Raw genomic sequence first — 18170 nt, forward strand, 5'->3', positions numbered from 1 at the left:
AATATTCAATCTAGTTCCATCTGGTTGAAGATCGGATTCCTCATGTGGTATGGAGATGTTTGTTTGTTGAGATCAGTGCCACTGGCTATCGTGTCATTGAGGCATTTACATAGGATAGTCTAGTTGACACAATCTCTGCTGACACCTCAGGGATACGTTGTGGTCATGTTTAGGCGCAGATCCTCCAACTGACATCGGATATAGCCCGGATCCAGCTGACTATGGTAAACCTCGGGATAAACAGAGAGACTAATAGATGCTAATCCTATATGATGTAACAAGTACAGTACATCAGGTGTTATAGGAAGTGTTCCCACACGTGCTTCAAAACACAATCATGCAGAAGCGTTCCCATAGCGACAACTTCTGATGCAGCGTGAAGTTCCCTCAAAAGGGAACATTGTCTGTGGAAAGTCTCCTTAAAACATGGAAACCCAATGTGTGTGTGTGTGGTCCTGGTAAACCCTACATTGTGAGGACATTTTTGGCCCCCATGAAGAAAACAGCTTATAAATCATACTATGTGATGTTTGATGATTTTTCTGTGATGGGTAGGTTTAGGTATAGGTTTAGGTTTAAGGGGATAGAATACAGTTTGTACAGTTTAAAAATCATATCTATGATAAGTACCCATAAAACATGAAAACCCGGTTATTATAGAAGACACTGAATAAAGAAGGTTTGCTGATTAAGTTAAATACTGGTAAATTTTTCCTCTGAAATTTGTGTTAGCATGTATAACCATAAAAAAATGCTTCTTTTTTTTTTCTTTTTTTTTCTCAAAAAATGTCAGTGCGTAGCACCACCCTGTATACCACAGAGACAGTATTTTTTTATGTTTTGTTAACATTTAAAGCTGATATCTGATATCAGGCTTTTCTCTCAGGTCATCTTTTAAAAGTTCTTAATGTACCCTTTTGAAGTGAACAACGGTCATTCAATGTCAGTTCTTGTGAAAATCGAAGAAAACAACTTTAAAAAGATCAAAGAGGAAGACTTGAGGAGTTTGAGGAAGAAAGTGCATAATGAGTTGAGGATGTGAAATCCTTTGAATCAGCCAATGAGGGCACGTTGAGATCAGTGAAGCTCCTTTGAACGAGAAAAGAACTCAATAGATTAGTCAAGATTAGCCTCCAGAGTATGATTTCAATGATGAAATAATAATACCTTTTGAAAATATAATGAAAGTAAGTCAATAACTATAACAGTCTGCTATAACTATAATTATAACCAGTCAAAACAAAATAAAAAAAAAACTATAAAGATAACTATAACTATACATTTATAATAATCATTCTACTGTAAATCTATGAGAATAGGGAAGTCCACACCACAGCTAAAACAATAACAAATGAAAGAAAAGATATTGTTAGAATCACTTTCAGAAAGATTTTTTTTTTTTTTTTCAGCTGATGAACGATAAAAACATTGACAGCCAAACAGAATCCACCCAACTATAAACAGCTTGAGCATTTAAAACAGTGTGCTTTAAATGTACATAACCGCAGCATGCACTTAAACAGTTTTTGCACATTGGGTTAACGCCAGTATAGTTATTGTTATAGTGATTGTTATAGTTATTGTTCTTACTGTGTATGGGCCTTAAGACTGCAATGTCAACACCTTTAAAAGATGATTATTCAAGCATGTTGGTCTGAAATCTCTATGAAATGAAGTCATTTCTTTTATCTGCAGGCCAAAAAAGGACCTTACGCATTTTTGTGGGACATGGCCGTGGTGGAGTATGCAGCATTGACAGATGACGATTGCACCATCACTGTATCTGGCAACAGCATGAGCAGCAAAGGCTACGGCATCGCCATGCAGCATGGGAGTCCTTACCGAGACCTCATCTCCCAAAAGTGCGTATTGCCTGTCTAAAATATTTTAGGTTTTACCTCTTAAAGAATAACATGCAGATGGTGTGTGGAGTATGTCTGGAGTCTATTGGTCAGGCATTCTCTGGAGTTTGTGAAAGCTGTTGTCATAATTATTACAAGTTGACCATGCTTTGGAGAATTTGTATGATGAAAAGAAAAAAAAAAACTCTGTGTGTCATGCAAATGAGAAAAATATCTCACATTATTCCACAAGTTTCTTATATAAAAAGAGATTATATATTCCAATTACCAAATAAACGACTAGCAATTTCACTGGTGCTTTGAATTTCCCACAATTCAAATCATTCTTTATTGCACACAAACCCTTGATTTTACCTTACCTGTTGTTTCTCAGGTTTAGTTTTAGACTCATTATACAAATTGATCCCTTTGTGAATGTAACAGATGCCAGCAGACTGCCTAAAAGCTGCATATAATCACTTAAGACTGTAACCAATTAAGACTGTAAAATTGTGTTGCTGTTGGATTTCATAAAGCTGGGTAGTGATCTTCTGGTGCCTTCTCACTCAGTCATTATTGATCTTTCTGGAATATGTTAACATGACCCAACCACTAGCAATACCTAACACTTGTGATGTGTGCAGACGAAAACGTAACTTTCTTTCCTCAATAGAAGAGCCATGTTGTGACATTTATATTTTAGTTAAAACATAAGCCCATTTGTAGGCTCATTAAGACCCCCTCACCATTATGCATTAGAGTAATAACAGCAAGATCATATATAATCTTATGTCTTATAATTATAACTAATTTTTGTTTGTTTGTTCCCCATTCCTGTTTATTCCCTTACTCCTAATTTCCATTCCACACTCTGTCATCTTCTAAAAGAATGGTAAACATCTCCAAAATAATATTTTGCCTGGGGCAACTGGTGGAAATGTACTCTGAGGCAGCTGGAAGGAAGCTTGCAGGTTATTACACAGTGAACCATAATGTCATCTCCGCTTAAGTGAAGAATTTATCTTACTATTTTGCTTTGTGGTTCATCCTTATATGTTCTCTCTACCACCCTTGTCTTTTGGCAGCCCTCTTGCATGTTTCTGTATATGATGCTTTTTTTTATTGAAGAAATTAAAACACCTGTATTACTTGTAAAGTAAAATATGCCCTTAACTGACAAAATGGAGACTTAAGTCTTTTTTCTTTATTTACACATGTCCTTACCTTCCCATGTCTATTTATATCATTACAAGCAAAGGTTTAAAATGTTGATATTTAACTAAGGTAGCAGTGAGTAAGTTACTTTTTAGGGGGGTCATGAAACCCCCCTATTCCCTTTCAAAGGCTACACTCTGCGCTTTATTCAGTGCTGTGGGAACGTCTTTAGTCGTGACCAGCTGTGAATATATGTGTAAAACAACATCAATGAAATTGACCTATATTTATAGCCTTGCTTGACGTCATTGGAATGCGCCGTGAGCGAGGCTATAATTAGATGTGCCAGCTGTACATCAGCAGGTCTTTTGTCTTCAGAGGCTACTCTGTGAAGTTGTGTGAACTATTGTCTCAAAGCATCTATCATTTCTCTCTTTCCCTCTTGTCTTTGAAAGATGGTGTACTGCGCACAATGCCGATCCAGTAAACTGCCAAATTGCTACAGTTCTGGACTTCCTGCAGGAAAAGTTATCTCTCAGGGTTTATGTGGCCACTCTCTCGGCTTGCCACACTCTGATTGACGGGGTACCGTTGAGCAAGCATGTCCTGCTCTCTCGCTTCGTTTGAGGAGCTAGGCGGCTTAGACCTCCTTCTAGAATCCCTTCATGGGACCTAGAAATAGTCCTAGAGGGCCTGGTTGAGACCCCCTTTGAACCATTAGAGTCAGTTTCTGACAAGCTGTTAACGCTGTTAAGCTGTTAACACTTTCTTATGGCTATAACTTCTTTGAAAAGAATTTGGGATCTGCAGGCTCTGTCCATTGTGCCATCCTGCTTAGACTTTGCCCCAGGTATGGTGAAAGCTATTTTGCATCCTCATCCTGACTATCTGCCTAAAGTTCCTTTCTCGAACTTGCATCCGGTCACTCTTGAAGACTATGCACGCCGGAGCAGGAGAGACTTCACAGACTGTGTCCAGTCCGTGCTCTTCAGACTTATGTCCAGAGCAACTGTTTGTTTGTTATGGCGGCCATAACAGGGGTGCGGCCGCCACGAAACAGACCATGTCACATTGGGTGAGAGATGCTATTGCCCTTGCCTATGAGACGCGTGGTCACACTTCGCCAACGGGTATTAGGGCTCATTCCACCAGGGGAGTTGCCTCTTCTAGAGCTTTGGCAGGGGGCGCTCCCTTGCAACATGTTTGATGGTCCTCACCGCACACATTCATAAGGTTTTATAGTTTGGATGTTCATGTTACTCCGGGCTCTCATGTCCTTGAGTCGACATCACAAGCTAGTGTCTGAGACTCTCTGTGCTTTGTGACACACTTCACAGCCAGGGGGCCCGGACACACAGTGCGGCGGCGTGGGTATTCTCGTTCCCACAGCGCTGAATAAAGCGCAGCTTAGAGTGTAGCCTTTGAAAGGGAACGCCCAGGTTACTTCACTGTAACCCTGTTCCCTGAAAAGGCGGGAACGAAAAGCTGCGCTTCATTGCCCTGGACTGCTCTTCAGACAAAATATCTGCTGATGTACAGGTGGCACATCTAATTATAGCCTCGCTCACGGTGCATTCCAATGACGTCACGCAAGGCTGTAAATATAGGTCAACTTCATTGACGTTGTTTTACACATATATTCACAGCTGGTCACGACTAAAGATGTTCCCACAGTGCTGAATAAAGCGCAGCTTCTCGTTCCCGCCTTTTCGGGGAACAGGGTTACAGTGAAGTGTTTTACCCTAGTCGTTCACACCTCAAAGCTACAAAAACTCTGTTAAAATGGGCATGTAAAGCTCTGGAAAAGTGGGAGTGTAGAGGAGGAGAAGAGGGGAGAGAACAACCAATGAAGCACAGACATAGAACACACTCATTATACAGAATAATGAATATTAATATATGAGCACGGAGAAAATGACAACAAATATAATAATCGTGTCGTCGCATTCAGATGTATCAGTGTCCAGTTTGCACGTATAATTCATTTGAAGAAGACTTGATGAAATATGTGTGCTAGGCTACACCATGCTGGTTCATGTTTGGTTCAGGAGAATGTGTGAAATAAAAACTTTAAACACTTTACTTTATTTTAAATACTTTATTCTGTATGAGCTATGTGCCACGTGGCTAGTGTTGTTAAACACAACGCGAAGCTCCGCGTTTATAGCATAACAGTCGTATTTTTCATGTGTTCTTATTCAAACTCCAGTTCTGACCGCATCGCGAGCAAAATACAAACAACACGTGATGCTTTGCTGGGGAAAACATAGCCTACATACGGCTCGTGTGTTTGAACCCAGCTAGAGCAGGCAGAGGTGAATGAGCCGCAATTTTGTGACATTTGAATTCTCTGCTGTAATGCGATCTCACGCAAACATATTTTCCATTTGTGTTGGTAGATTACAGCCAAACAATTCACATGCACACAAACCTCTGCTCTGGTCGTGTCGCAGGAAAACACATTGTGTTGTAGCACTGAGGAAACGAACACCAACGATATGTCTCTGAATGACAAGAGACAGAGGCAAGGGAAGTGATACTTCCTCATGCATAATACCGCAATTATAATCTTATTAGAGGTAAACATTATATAAATAATGTTCGGTTTCTCGCACAAACCGATCGTTTCGTGTCTTAGGACATTAATGTGTCCTCACGAGCCGCAGGTTTTAATTTTGATTTGTCTAAGCAAGTTTTATTTTTGAAGTTGAAGTTCCCATCTACTGCTATTATTTGACTGACATAAGGCAGCGGTTGCAGTTAAAAATCATAATTTGCGTTCGACTGAAGAAAAAAATGTCACCTACATCTTGGATGCACTGGGGGTAAGCAGATAAACATCAAAATTTCATTTTTGGGTGAACTATCCCTTTAAGGTGAGGCATTAAGCTGCTGCAAGTGATTTCTGTGCATATAGTGGCACAAAACGGATTAGCAAAAATTACATTTTTTTTTTTTTTTTTTTGAAAATATGTTGTTTGCCCAAGTAGAACTTACCATCCATGATGTAAGAGTGTTCTGGGTGTTTGCTAGGCCATTGCCCTGCTGTTCCAATAGTGTTATGAATAGCTTCTAAGGTGTTGCTGGGTGGTTGCAACTGTTGCAATTGTTTCAACACAGTCATATGGCAATTTTTTATCTTTTTTATGTGTTGGCAAATTTGGGTTTCTAATTCATTTGAATTTGTAAATTTTCATTCATAATTTTTTGTACAGTGGTGGCTAAGTTTAGGGGTGACATACAAAATGTCCAAGTCATAAAATAGTTACATTTTCCTGTAAGATCGGTTTGGTTGTTCTGGGTGAATGCTTGCTTTTGCAAATACTATTAATTACTGTTTTCAAACAGTATATCAAACACTCCCTCATCTGCCATTGGTCCAAAAAAAAAAAAAAAAATAGCCTTGCTATTGGCTCATGCTATTGGCAGAGAGGCACCTACAGGTTTTCTGCACAGGCTGCATTCAGAATATTTGAGAGGAAATAAAGAAGACATATGTAAAACTTAACATAAAATAAGTACACTCGGTTTTCATCTCTCACAGGATTCTGGAGCTGCAGGAGAAAGGAGACCTGGATGTATTGAAACAGAAGTGGTGGCCTCGGACTGGCCGCTGCGACCTCAACAGCCACAGTAATGCCCAACCGGACGGTCGCTCGCTCAAGCTGCATAGCTTCGCCGGCGTCTTCTGCATCCTAGCAGCGGGGCTCCTGTTGGCCTGTCTGGTGGCCGCCCTGGAAATGTGGTGGAACAGCAATCGCTGCCGGCAAGAGCAGCACAAAGAGGTGACCGAGCTCAGGGCGCGGAAGACAGAGCAGGGAGAGGACACTGCCACACTCTACTTTAAGGATCCCGCAGCAGACGCGAGCCCCGATTTAGTCGAGCTCCAGTACACACAGTTATAGGTGTGCCCTGATGAAATCAAAGTTGGTCCCCCCCCCCCATCCATTTAAACATAACAGATTTTATCTGTGCTTGGGGTGTGCAGAGTGCCCTTGATGAAGCAGGCTTCACAGTTTAGAATTTCACATTTACTAATAAGGTATGATTGCGGAGACCATTTCAGAAAGCAAAAGCTCTGCTTCAAAGCCTGTCTTTTATAAGCAGCTATCTTCCGAGGTAGCATCCTAACTGAAATAGAACCTCAATGATTGATCTAAAACGCTCTTTAAAAAAAAGAATCAACTCTGTGCAGCACACAAATAATTCAGCTCACTGAGCCTTTTCACATTTTATTCCAATATTGCAATCCAGTATATCTGTAAGTTAAAATTGTTATACTCTAATAAGCATAAAAATACATAGCATACAAATATTTTGTCATTTTATTAATACTTTTTTTGGTACTGAATGCAGTATATTTAATCAACGTGTTTGTCTCTCAACTTGTCCAATATTTTGGATGATTTTTTTCAATGAGCTCATTGTACTGCATTCTGAGAATGTCATCTCTGTAAATGATAAATGCAATAATGCTTTAGATTTTGACCAAAAGAAGGTATCTAAACATGCCTTTTGCAGCAGCTTTTACACTGTGACACCTATGACACATTGAAATGTGTCTAAGCCAACAGCTCAAAAGGAGTTTGGAACAGAGCTAACTATATTCCACCAATAACATTTTTTCTTTGAATCCAAAGTAAGAATAGTATACTCTTTTTGCCTTCCAGAATGCCCAATGAGGCTAAATCATATTACTCTATGTTAAATGATTTGAACATCCAAATTAAGACATTTTCAGCTGATTTTTTTTTTTTTTTTCTCCAGAGTACCTTGCATCTTGGCAGTGGCAAAATTGTAAAAATGATTCCCTTTAGCCAGTATTCAACACTAGAAAATTCCGTAGATCTTTGACAACCTTTTAATTGTAGTCTCTTCTCTCTTTTTTCTCTTTTTTAATTTGCTCTTTCTGTTTTAGTGTTTTAGACAACACTTTATATCCATAAATGTGCCTTCAAGATGGCAATTCACTGTTCTATTCAAATCACCTATTTCTAAATATCTGAATAATTACTTCACTTTATAACCTCTCTTTTATAAGCTTTCCAAAGCCTCATCCACTGCCGATGGAAACTGCATGTAATAAACTGGAACAGGGTTGATGTGGATCCATAAAATAAAGTGTGGGCAAATTGGGTGCTTGCATGAGTCTGTCTGCTCAGTAATCCTAAAAAAAAAAAAAAAAAAAAGAGCCACCCCAAAAGAACTAAATCAAACCCCAAACAGTCAATAATCCCTAGTAATTTACTGTGTGACCTCCTGTTGCAATTATATGTCAATGTGGACAAGTTTTATGGATTTATTTATCTACATTTTCTATTTTACATTTATTCTTCATTTGTTTATGATCTCATGCAGGTTACTAAGGATTACAGACTGGCAAGGGTTTCTGGTCCATTGACATATAATGATATTGCTACTGCTTCATCGGAGGGGAGCAAGGACATTTGGACAGACAGAGAAAGAGACTGGGATGAAGCAGAAGCTATTGACACAGGTCAGAATAGAATTGTAGGCCTCTTCTTTGATTGGCTGGGAATTAACAGGACCAGATGTAGAAGCCATCTAACATTAAATATTTTTTAGTATTTTTTATTTATTTATTTATTTATTTGCGTTTTAGTTGTCTCATTTAGCAGATTCATCTTCCTAGTTGTTCTATTGGGTTTAGAATTACGCCCCTGCTTTTCCTGCATTGAACACTTTTTTAGTTTTTTTTTTTTTTATTATTATTATTTATTTTTATTTATTTTTAGCACAATACCACATTAATGATGATAAATAATTTTCCAGTTCAGTCAAAATTAGTGTTAAGGGCACTTAATTGGTGCCATTTATTTGTTGAGGCATGAAGCCATGATTACGAACATAGTTCAATACGAATTCCACTACTTGTGGCAGTGATGATTTAATTAGTGTGGATTTCTTTCATGAATCAGTGATGTAGGTATATATCATTTAAATGGCTAAACATCTCAAAAAATGATGCACAATGATGCTTAAAAATGATGCACAATGAATTTGCATACAGAAGCAAGAATGCATTTTAAAAGTTTTGCAATTTGTATGTGAATGAAAGCTACAGTGAAAGATCTGTAAAACTACAGTCTGCAGAACTACTGAATTAAGAAGACTGTTGAAATCAGTACTTTTGAGAAAGATTAGGTTGTCTTGATTTTTAATGGATGTTGTAGAGTTGGTGATACTCTCAGTCAAAAGTATGGGCATGTCTACTTATTCAGTATTATTACTGTTTTCCACATTTTAGAATAATAGAAAACTATAAGACAAATGGAAGTATGGGAATGAAAACTGACTTGTCTGAGTGGTTTCTAGCTCTGTGCATTCTGGAGGTGCTTGAGATACATCCTGAGATGCTTTTTTAACCCTTTGACACATACGATCACTCCGGTGTTATTAATCTAGGCTGGTTGGTCCCTGAAGAGTTTGATCACACCAGTGTGATTAGAATGTTCAGTACATCACATCATGAACTGCTAAATTCAAATCTTCTTTCGTGCTTTGGCTGCCATTGAGTCAGAGATGGACAAATACGGTTTCACATCAGATACACATTGTGTAAATTTAGTCTGCTCACAGTTCACCGGCCACTTACTTTCATGACTTTCAGGAGAAGTGGATGAATTTATGTTGTAATTCTGAAAACTAACATGGCAGTGCCCATCGTCCATTATAGATCAACTTACATGATCATTATTATTCCATCCAACTATTTCTATGCGCACTTTGGGATATTTCATAAAAACCGCTGGATGGAAATGCCCAGATGCGCATAAATTCAAAAAACACTTTTGCACTCAATTGAGGCTAATTAATTTTTTTAACCCTATAAGAAAACATAACATAAATATAATGCGCATCAAAAAAGTCATGGAACTTTGGTGATGGGATGGCATAACTGTACTAACCTTAAAGTCTGTCGTCAAAGTGCTTCGACATAATGACCTTCCAGAACTGTCTTACATGACTCCGTTCCCAAACAGCAGGCATCCGCCTCTGATAGCAAGATAACATGACCGTGTTTATTGGGTTTCATCTGCACGCTCTGAGGCATGCTTTGAGGCATAATTTATTGTATACTAAAAATACCCACAGTGACCTCCTACTGCAGCAAATTATATATTTCTTAGTGAAATATGACACCAGTAGTGGAAGGTGTTTAGGATAAAGTATAACAAACAAACAAAAAAAAAATTGTTGGAGTGTTGGTAACTCACTGTGCATTTTTATTTTATTTATTTTTTTCTGAAGAACATTGCATCTGGTCTGGAAGTCACATATCTGCCTAGTCTCACATAGCCAGACCTTCAAAAGGTCTGGACTCCATAGCAGCTTTCATTGGCCAAAGACCACTCAGAGACCGGCTGACTGACAGTTTTGTTCGGCTTCAAGATAATGAAAATGTAAAGATGATGTCCCTACAATAACCGATTGGCGTGCAAAACTCTAAGAAGTATTTGACCGAGTCTGTGCCTTCACATCCTTCACATCCTTTTAAAAATCCAGTGTTTAGTTGATCCTGATAAGCGTTCATTGCCACAGATATAAACACGACAGCTTTCTTGTTCCATGAGGTGGTTTTGCGCCACAACGGCTTAGTTTCCAGGGAGACCGTAAAAAAAAAAAAAAAAAAACACATACGCATCTCCCAGAAATCCAGTAGAATTCAACCAATCAAATGAAAACTTTGAAACTCATAAAGTGTTTCCAATTTTGTGTACCATATGCATCAGACATTCAGCCAATGATCTGTGGGCGTGACGTCTAAAGCTGAGACTACATACTGCCTAGTCGACCATTTAGTTCATTCAAAAGCGCTAATCGGACCTGAAAATCTTGCATCCCCAAATAGACTTTGAATTCTTCACAGTACCCATTCAACTCTCCATTGGAAGCAATAAAAAGGTGGCTAGAGCCTGACAGAAATCAGATGTGTTTTGGAAAAAGTGTGTAGTTTAAAAAAAAAAAAAAAAAAAAAAAATGTTTTCCCTGAGTTTCCTTATCTTGAGTTCATTTTTTCGGTAACAGTCTGCATTTATTTATTTTTTTTTTTTTTTTTTTTTTTTTTTTTTCTTCTTGCATAGATTACATCTTATATCATTATACCTTAACATTTCACCCTATTCCTCTCCTCATTAGTTAAGACAAATAGGATTACTGAACTATGATGAGATTGTGAGAATGTGTGGAGGCATGTGTCCCCTTGAAAATATCTGTAATGAAAAGTATTCTTCAAACTAACATGACAGACTAATTTACACAGTGCGATTACTTTGCAATTCCAAATCTAACTTCTGCTTTAGAGCTTTATTACTCTCTGATGAGTCTTTGCATTTTTTGCTGCATTGCTTCATTAATCTACATATTTGAGTTTGTTGTGAGGGCTTAACAAATAATTTTGTGTAACAGTGTGTGACCTTACAGTGAGTGTGATAGACTCTGGAGTCAGTCTGCATTTCTTTGCAATGATTACAAAAAGAAAAGTGTGTTTCTGCTTTGAAAAAAAATACAAAAGGGACCTATAGGCTAACTAGGTCTCTCCATTTATGTCTGTGATCTATTATTTTCAATGACATTGTGTTCCAGCAAAGAAGCCATTTCATTTTTTCTCTGCAACGCAATAGTTTTATGATCATATGTTCTTCTAAATATGCATTAACTAAGAATTATTTCAGGAAACATTTATTTACAGATGAAGTTGCCACTCTCATTACACTATCTGGGCATTCTTCCTATTAAACACGTGTTGATGATAAGCAACTTCTATCTCCAACACTGTCAGCCAATAACTGATGCGAAGTGCATCCATATTTCTGTGCTCATTAAGCTAGTTTCTTAAAATATCTTTATAATTTTACTTGCTAAAATGTATACAAATTTGAGTTTATCTGTAAAGAACATTGCTTTTTATATTAAGCATTTAATTATTTGCATATACAGTATTTGTAAAGGTAGAAATGATACTTTTTATATATATTTTTTATATTTTTATGAATATTTTTGAGCACCACACTTAACCTAAACCTAACCACTTCTCACCAAAAAAAATAAAAAATTGCACCCCTGGCCTAAGACAATAATTATGTATGCTTGCATTAGGCATTGGCACTGGGGAAGCAACCTTAGCTTTCATTTGCTTGTTACTTCAGTCATACTTTTTATTTTCCTAACGCAAATGTATGTTTTGTGTGCATTATGGTGATTATTTGTTAAAAGTGAATAATTGTTAAAAACCACCACAATTTTTAATTAGTGTCATATTTATGGAAAATTGCATAGGTAAATGTAAATTAAGAGGTTGGTGTATATGTTAAACATACTTGTTTATAATACCATTAAGATTTGGGCGTGATTTCTCACTTGGAACAGAGTAATCACAGATCACCCGCTTGGAACACCATACCACTGCAGATAATGTTACCTAAAATAAATTTTCTTTAAAGATGACCCACACCTTGCTTAGTTATTATGGTATATCTTTGGGTCTGATAATAATTATTTATTTTAAATACAGCATAATTTTTTACGATGATAGAGCAAATTACTTGAATTTAAAGTGGAAAGTAAAGTTGCCTTTCTATGCGCATAAAACATTCCACAGCTTGATTTTTGGCCCCTGGACATGCATGCATGCATTGTTTATTGTTTTTATCTAGATCTGGATTTAACACTTAAAATGTACTTATTTTTTCTGATTGTTCATTAGTATTCAAGAAATTATAAGAAACAATAAGATCACACTAACAAAATGGTAAATTTTAAATAAATAAAAAGGTAAATACAGTACTTGTGCAACTTTAACAGTGTTACTATCAAATGTTTGTGCTATTAAAGCAGATGTATTGTTATCCAGGACAATTATCATTAACATATTAGAAATGTTTCAGGCATTTAACTAAAAAGTACAAGCTTTTAAAATGCTTATGCTATCTTAACTTATGCTAAGACATTTTAGCAATTATAACAATTTGTATATATTTTAACAGTGATATGTTATGAAATGCAGGTTGGCTCCAGCACTAATGGTGTTATTGATATTGATTGTAATGGCAGGTTCAGTCTTACTCAAGCATTATTATTTTAAATGCCCACTGGCCAAATTTGATTTCAAGGTGCACATTCTATAAAACTTCTTTCAAACCTTGCCCTACTATTTAAACTTTCCAATTGGACGTTTTAGTAAATACACCCGCAACACACCCTGCTGTAACTGAAGTAAGCCTTACTTGCATGGAGCTTAAAAGCAAAACAAACAAAAAAACATCCTGGAACCAGCAGATCTCAGCCTCTCTGTCCCTCCTTTCTTCTCTCACCCTCTCTAGGACAAGGAGGTGAACCTGGAACAGGTGCATCGGCGTATGAACAGTCTTATGGACGAGGACATGGCACACAAGCAGATCCCCGCACCATCTATCGAGATCTCTGCCCTGGACATCGGCAGCATGCCGCCCAGCCAGCAGCGGGAGGCTGTGCGAGACTACCCGGGCACGGGCCTGTCTGTGAGCACCTTCCTCCCGGATCAAGCTCATGGGGTGGGCCGGACGCTGGCCCAGGGTCCTGGCAGCACCCTACCCCTTCCTCTCAGCAGCTCCACCATTCCATCCATCCAATGCAAACACAGGGCTCCCAACGGGGGCCTGTTCCGACAGAGTCCCGCCAAGACGCCCATGCCAATGTCCTACCAGCCAGTACCAGGAGGACCCATCCCAGAAGCTATTGAGCATAGTACGTCCATTTAAGGCCATCGTCACCATAGGCTGCCTCATACTTGCTTTTCAAAGGAAGAAAGCCGAGGTGCAGTTGGAGCTTGGGAAACTGTGGCGGTGTACAAAGAGTAAAAAAGAAAAAAAAAGTACGTAGAGATTTTTATTATGAAAAAAATGAAAACATGAGAAATCATTTTTTCTTGTACATATTTGTAAATGCTGAAAGAGCAAAGTAAGTAAAAGTGTATTTTGAATATTCTCAATTTTTGAAGTTGAGTTATAAAAACAAATGAACAACAAAAAAAAGGACATATAAACATAATTCAAAACGACTGTTTGAATGGCTTTGTGAATTTTGTTCTCTATGGGTAAACACTCAAATTCATTGTGATTGTTTTCTAAGTGCCGAAATAAAAGATGTCTCTCCACGTTTTGTTACTAGATGATCATACACGGCTGTAGGAACCCAAAAGCTGAGCGCTGATAATTATGCACCCCTTTTAGTCATAAAACTTATTCAACCTGCAAACAGTGAGGCCATTTTAATTTTGCTTCAATTTCTGGTTTTGGTTGTTGATTACTAATGAAGATTTATGTGTTTGCATCGAGTTGATGTTGTTGGTGGGTTTACTGATCAAACAAAGGCTAACCATTCAAAATGTGAAATAGTATAGCAGTGACTTGTGCGGAAATGTCATCACGGACAAACTAAATCTTTGCGATTATAGCAACAGCACTGAAGAAAGCTTGGGTTTAAAATTGATTTCAGATAATTAAAGTTTGAGACCATCAATCCGTGAGCACAACCAGCCCAGAGAGAACAATTATATTCCTAAAATATAACAGAACAGAATCACATCAAGGACATTTAAAACTAGTTCATGTTGTTGTTTGTGAAAGAGCTGTATTATCATTGCTTTTCTGACATTCTGGGAAAAAAAAAAAAAAAAAAAAAAAAATCACAGACTATATAGACAAAAAAAAAAAAACTTGTATATGAAATGATTTTCATAATTTACTTGTTTGTGATATCTTTTTTTTAAAGAGTTGCAAGGGGAATATGTGATTGGTGTAAATCAGGAGTCTCCAACCCTGCTCCTGGGGAGCTACCTTTCTCCAGACGTCAGTTCCAACCCTGCTCCAACACACCTGCCTGTAATTTTTAAGTAACACTGAACACCTTAATTAGCTGGTTCAGATGTGTTTGATTGGGGTTGGAGCTGAACTCGGTAGCACGGTAGCTCTCCAGGAGCAGGATTGGAGACCCCTGGTATAAATGAAGCCATGTTAGTATGCCCACAACTTGACAAACATCTCTTGCAGGCAATTCTAGATACTCCAGACACACAAATGAATTATTTTTTACTGTACAATTAAACTTTTACATTTCTTTTTACATGCTCTTTTTTTAATCGTTTTTTGGGAGGTTCGGACGAATTATGAATCTCAGTCGTGTTATGTTTGTGACCTAAACCAGAACAACCTTATACATTTACATCTACCTGTGCATATTTTCCTGTTGTCATCCTACAGAGCCTCTGAAATTTGATGTTGTTTAAATAACAAAGAAAAGGACATTTGTCAGCTTGGAGCACATAGAGCAGTTTCCGAGAAGATTTCACCCTGCACATGCTTGTCAGTCAAAACTCAAGGTTGTATCGTGTATATTTTGTACAAGTCCAAGTAGTTACTAATGTGAACCAAAGTGATATATTACACTGTGTAACACAACCTGTGGCTTTGAGATGCCGACAGTGGTGGTAAGGATGTGTAATTTGTAGGGTTAAGTGTCTTCACTGCCTTACACTTGTGCCCCTTTGATTTCAGAGAAAAACATTCAATATTCCATGAAATATAACAGTATCATAGCATAGTCTGTAACATTACATCTAAGGGAGACTCTTATTTTATTTATGAATATGCTGCTTGGAGTTTCTTAATCTTTAATAAAGAAATATGGTTTACATTGTTCGATTGACGCTTCAGTAATTTTGCAATTGTAATTTGAAGAAATATAGATGTTCGTTGATGCCAGTAGGGTACATTTGAAGGTACAACTGAAGATACTCTATGTGCATTACGTACAGCGGCAGACTCTTTGACTTATAATAGATAATCATCATAGTAAGCTTTTGTACTTTTCTATCTTTTCTTTGCTTCATATTTTTGGACCAATTGTGTTCCTGAACTGAGAACATCAGAAATAAATAAGTTAATGGCTCATCAAGTGTAGTAAGATATGCATCTGCAGTCTGTTGATGGAACTTGCCTGAAACAAGATTTTCTAAGATCTTAACACAGTTACTCTCTGAAGAAGTAAATGGGTAGACCATATCCATTGCAGTGACATATCAAATAATTATAACCAAATTTAAAATAAATATAAAAATCTATCTCAGATCTTAGCAAAAGTGACCTAATGGAGACTGTTTTGGGGCCTAAACAGGGCATTTTAAAATAGCAGAACAAATGTTATCCATAAAAAATACAAAACACTACACAAGTTAAAGTGACATTTAACATTAAAGGTGACCTCAAATGAAAACTTTTATTTATCTCGGCATAGTTGAATAACAAGAGTTCAGTACATGGAAAACACATACAGTGAGTCTCAAACTCCATTGTTTCCTCCTCCTTATATAAATCTCATTTGTTTAAAAGACTTCCGGAAAACACTCGGATCTCAACATAACACCGACTGTTACGTAACATAATTAATATGTATGACCCCAATATTTGCATAATGCCAGCCCATTCGACGCATTAGACAAGGAAAGGCAGTATTAACGGCTGGATCTGTGCACAGACAAGGTAAGCAAGCAAGAACAATAGCGAAAAATGGCAGATGGAGAAATAATAACTGACATGATCCATGATATCATATTTTTAGTGATATTTGTAAATTGTCTTTCTAAATGTTTCATTAGCATGTTGCTAATGTACTGTTAAATGTGGTTAAAGTTACCATCGTTTCTTACTGTATTCACGGAGACGAGAGTCGTTGCTATTTTCATTTTTAAACACGTGCAGTCTGTATAATTCATAAACTCAACTTCATTCTTTATAAATCTCTCAATCAGTGTGTAATGTTAGTTTAGCCACAGAGCATAGCCTCAAACTGAATCAAACGTAACCATCTAAATAAAAACTTTACTCACATAATTTGAAGCATGCATACAGCATGCATGACGAACATCTTGTAAAGATCCATTTGAGGGTTATATTAGCTGTGTGAACTTTGTAAATGCGATGTATATAGTCGAGAGCTTGTGGGGCAGAGGAAGCGCATCTCTTAAAGGGGCCGTGCTGAAAAAATCAGTGCATAGTTAATGATACCCCAAAATAGGCAGCTAAAAAAATTAATTAAAAAAAAATCTATGGGGTATTTTGAGCTGAAACTTCACAGACACATTCAGGGGACACCTAGGACTTTTATTACATCTTGTAAAAAAAACAATCTAGGGCACCTTTAATAAAATATGTGATTAATAAACATAGATTTATAATGCTTACCTTTTGCTCAACATCTACCTGCAGGAAGTTAGATATTAAAAGTCTGTGAATGGTTTAATTTTAATAAAGTAATAAGTAAAGAAGACATGTTTTACAGTGATTTTAGAACATCTACTGTAAGAAGCGTTGTTAGGCACTTTCAATTTCTTGCACAAAAAGAAAATTCTATGAATAATCACCATTTACTAAGTAAAATGTTTGGGAGTTGTTATAAATTCTTCTTTTGCTGGCAGATATTTAGCACTGAGGCATGACAATTTATAGGCTAGTACAGGGCTGGGCAAACTTGGTCCTGGAGGGCCATTGTTCTGCAGAGTTTAGCTGCAACCCTGATAAAACTCACCTGTATGTAATCCTGAAGACCTTGATTATCAAAGATAATAAAATTAAGACATCAATAAAATGTAAGAGAATTGTTTTTTCCCAAACAATATCTAATTTGCATATATCTCAACAATGGTAATAAAATGACAGAAAGTTATCTGGAGGTCAGGGTACAATGTTATTACAATCTTCTTCATGGGATTAATTAGCTTCATTTTATGAGGACATGGCCTCAGCATTTCTGGAACTTTAGCAAAGATTCTTAAATTTGATGAGATGGATTGGAGCCCTCCCACACTCCTGTCACTGATGGAATATTAGTGCAGTTTGGGGAATGGATTGGGGCCCCACCCACACATCTGTCACTGAGGGAATAGATGTATTTGGCTTAAAGCAGTACTGCACAGACCTATCGGTCAATGGCATCAAAGTACAATGAGAGTGAATATAGAGCAGACAGCTTTATATGCTTTTGAATTGCTCTCACGGTACTTTGATTTCATACACCAATCGGTCTGCGCAGCACCACTTCAAGGTGAACACACCTTTTATTAATGGAGTTCAAGGGGATGGATTGGAGCCCCTCCCACACTCCCATCAATGAGGTGTA

The 18170-nt window shown here is 37.3% G+C and overlaps 1 protein-coding gene across 1 annotated transcript in view; it reads left to right on the forward strand.

Moving 5' to 3' along the window:
- grid1b (glutamate receptor, ionotropic, delta 1b) overlaps positions 1-13756 on the forward strand; it is a 486415-nt gene extending 472659 nt beyond the window's left edge. The window contains exons 14-16 of the mRNA XM_067369520.1: positions 1696-1862; positions 6541-6781; positions 13340-13756. Coding sequence (XP_067225621.1) covers positions 1696-1862; positions 6541-6781; positions 13340-13756 — 825 coding nt within the window. The remainder of the gene's footprint in view (positions 1-1695; positions 1863-6540; positions 6782-13339) is intronic.
- The last annotated feature ends 4414 nt before the right edge of the window (positions 13757-18170 follow it).

The sequence above is a fragment of the Chanodichthys erythropterus genome, chromosome 19 (genome assembly GCF_024489055.1).
Source record: "Chanodichthys erythropterus isolate Z2021 chromosome 19, ASM2448905v1, whole genome shotgun sequence".
NCBI classification, from domain to species: Eukaryota; Metazoa; Chordata; class Actinopteri; order Cypriniformes; family Xenocyprididae; genus Chanodichthys; species Chanodichthys erythropterus.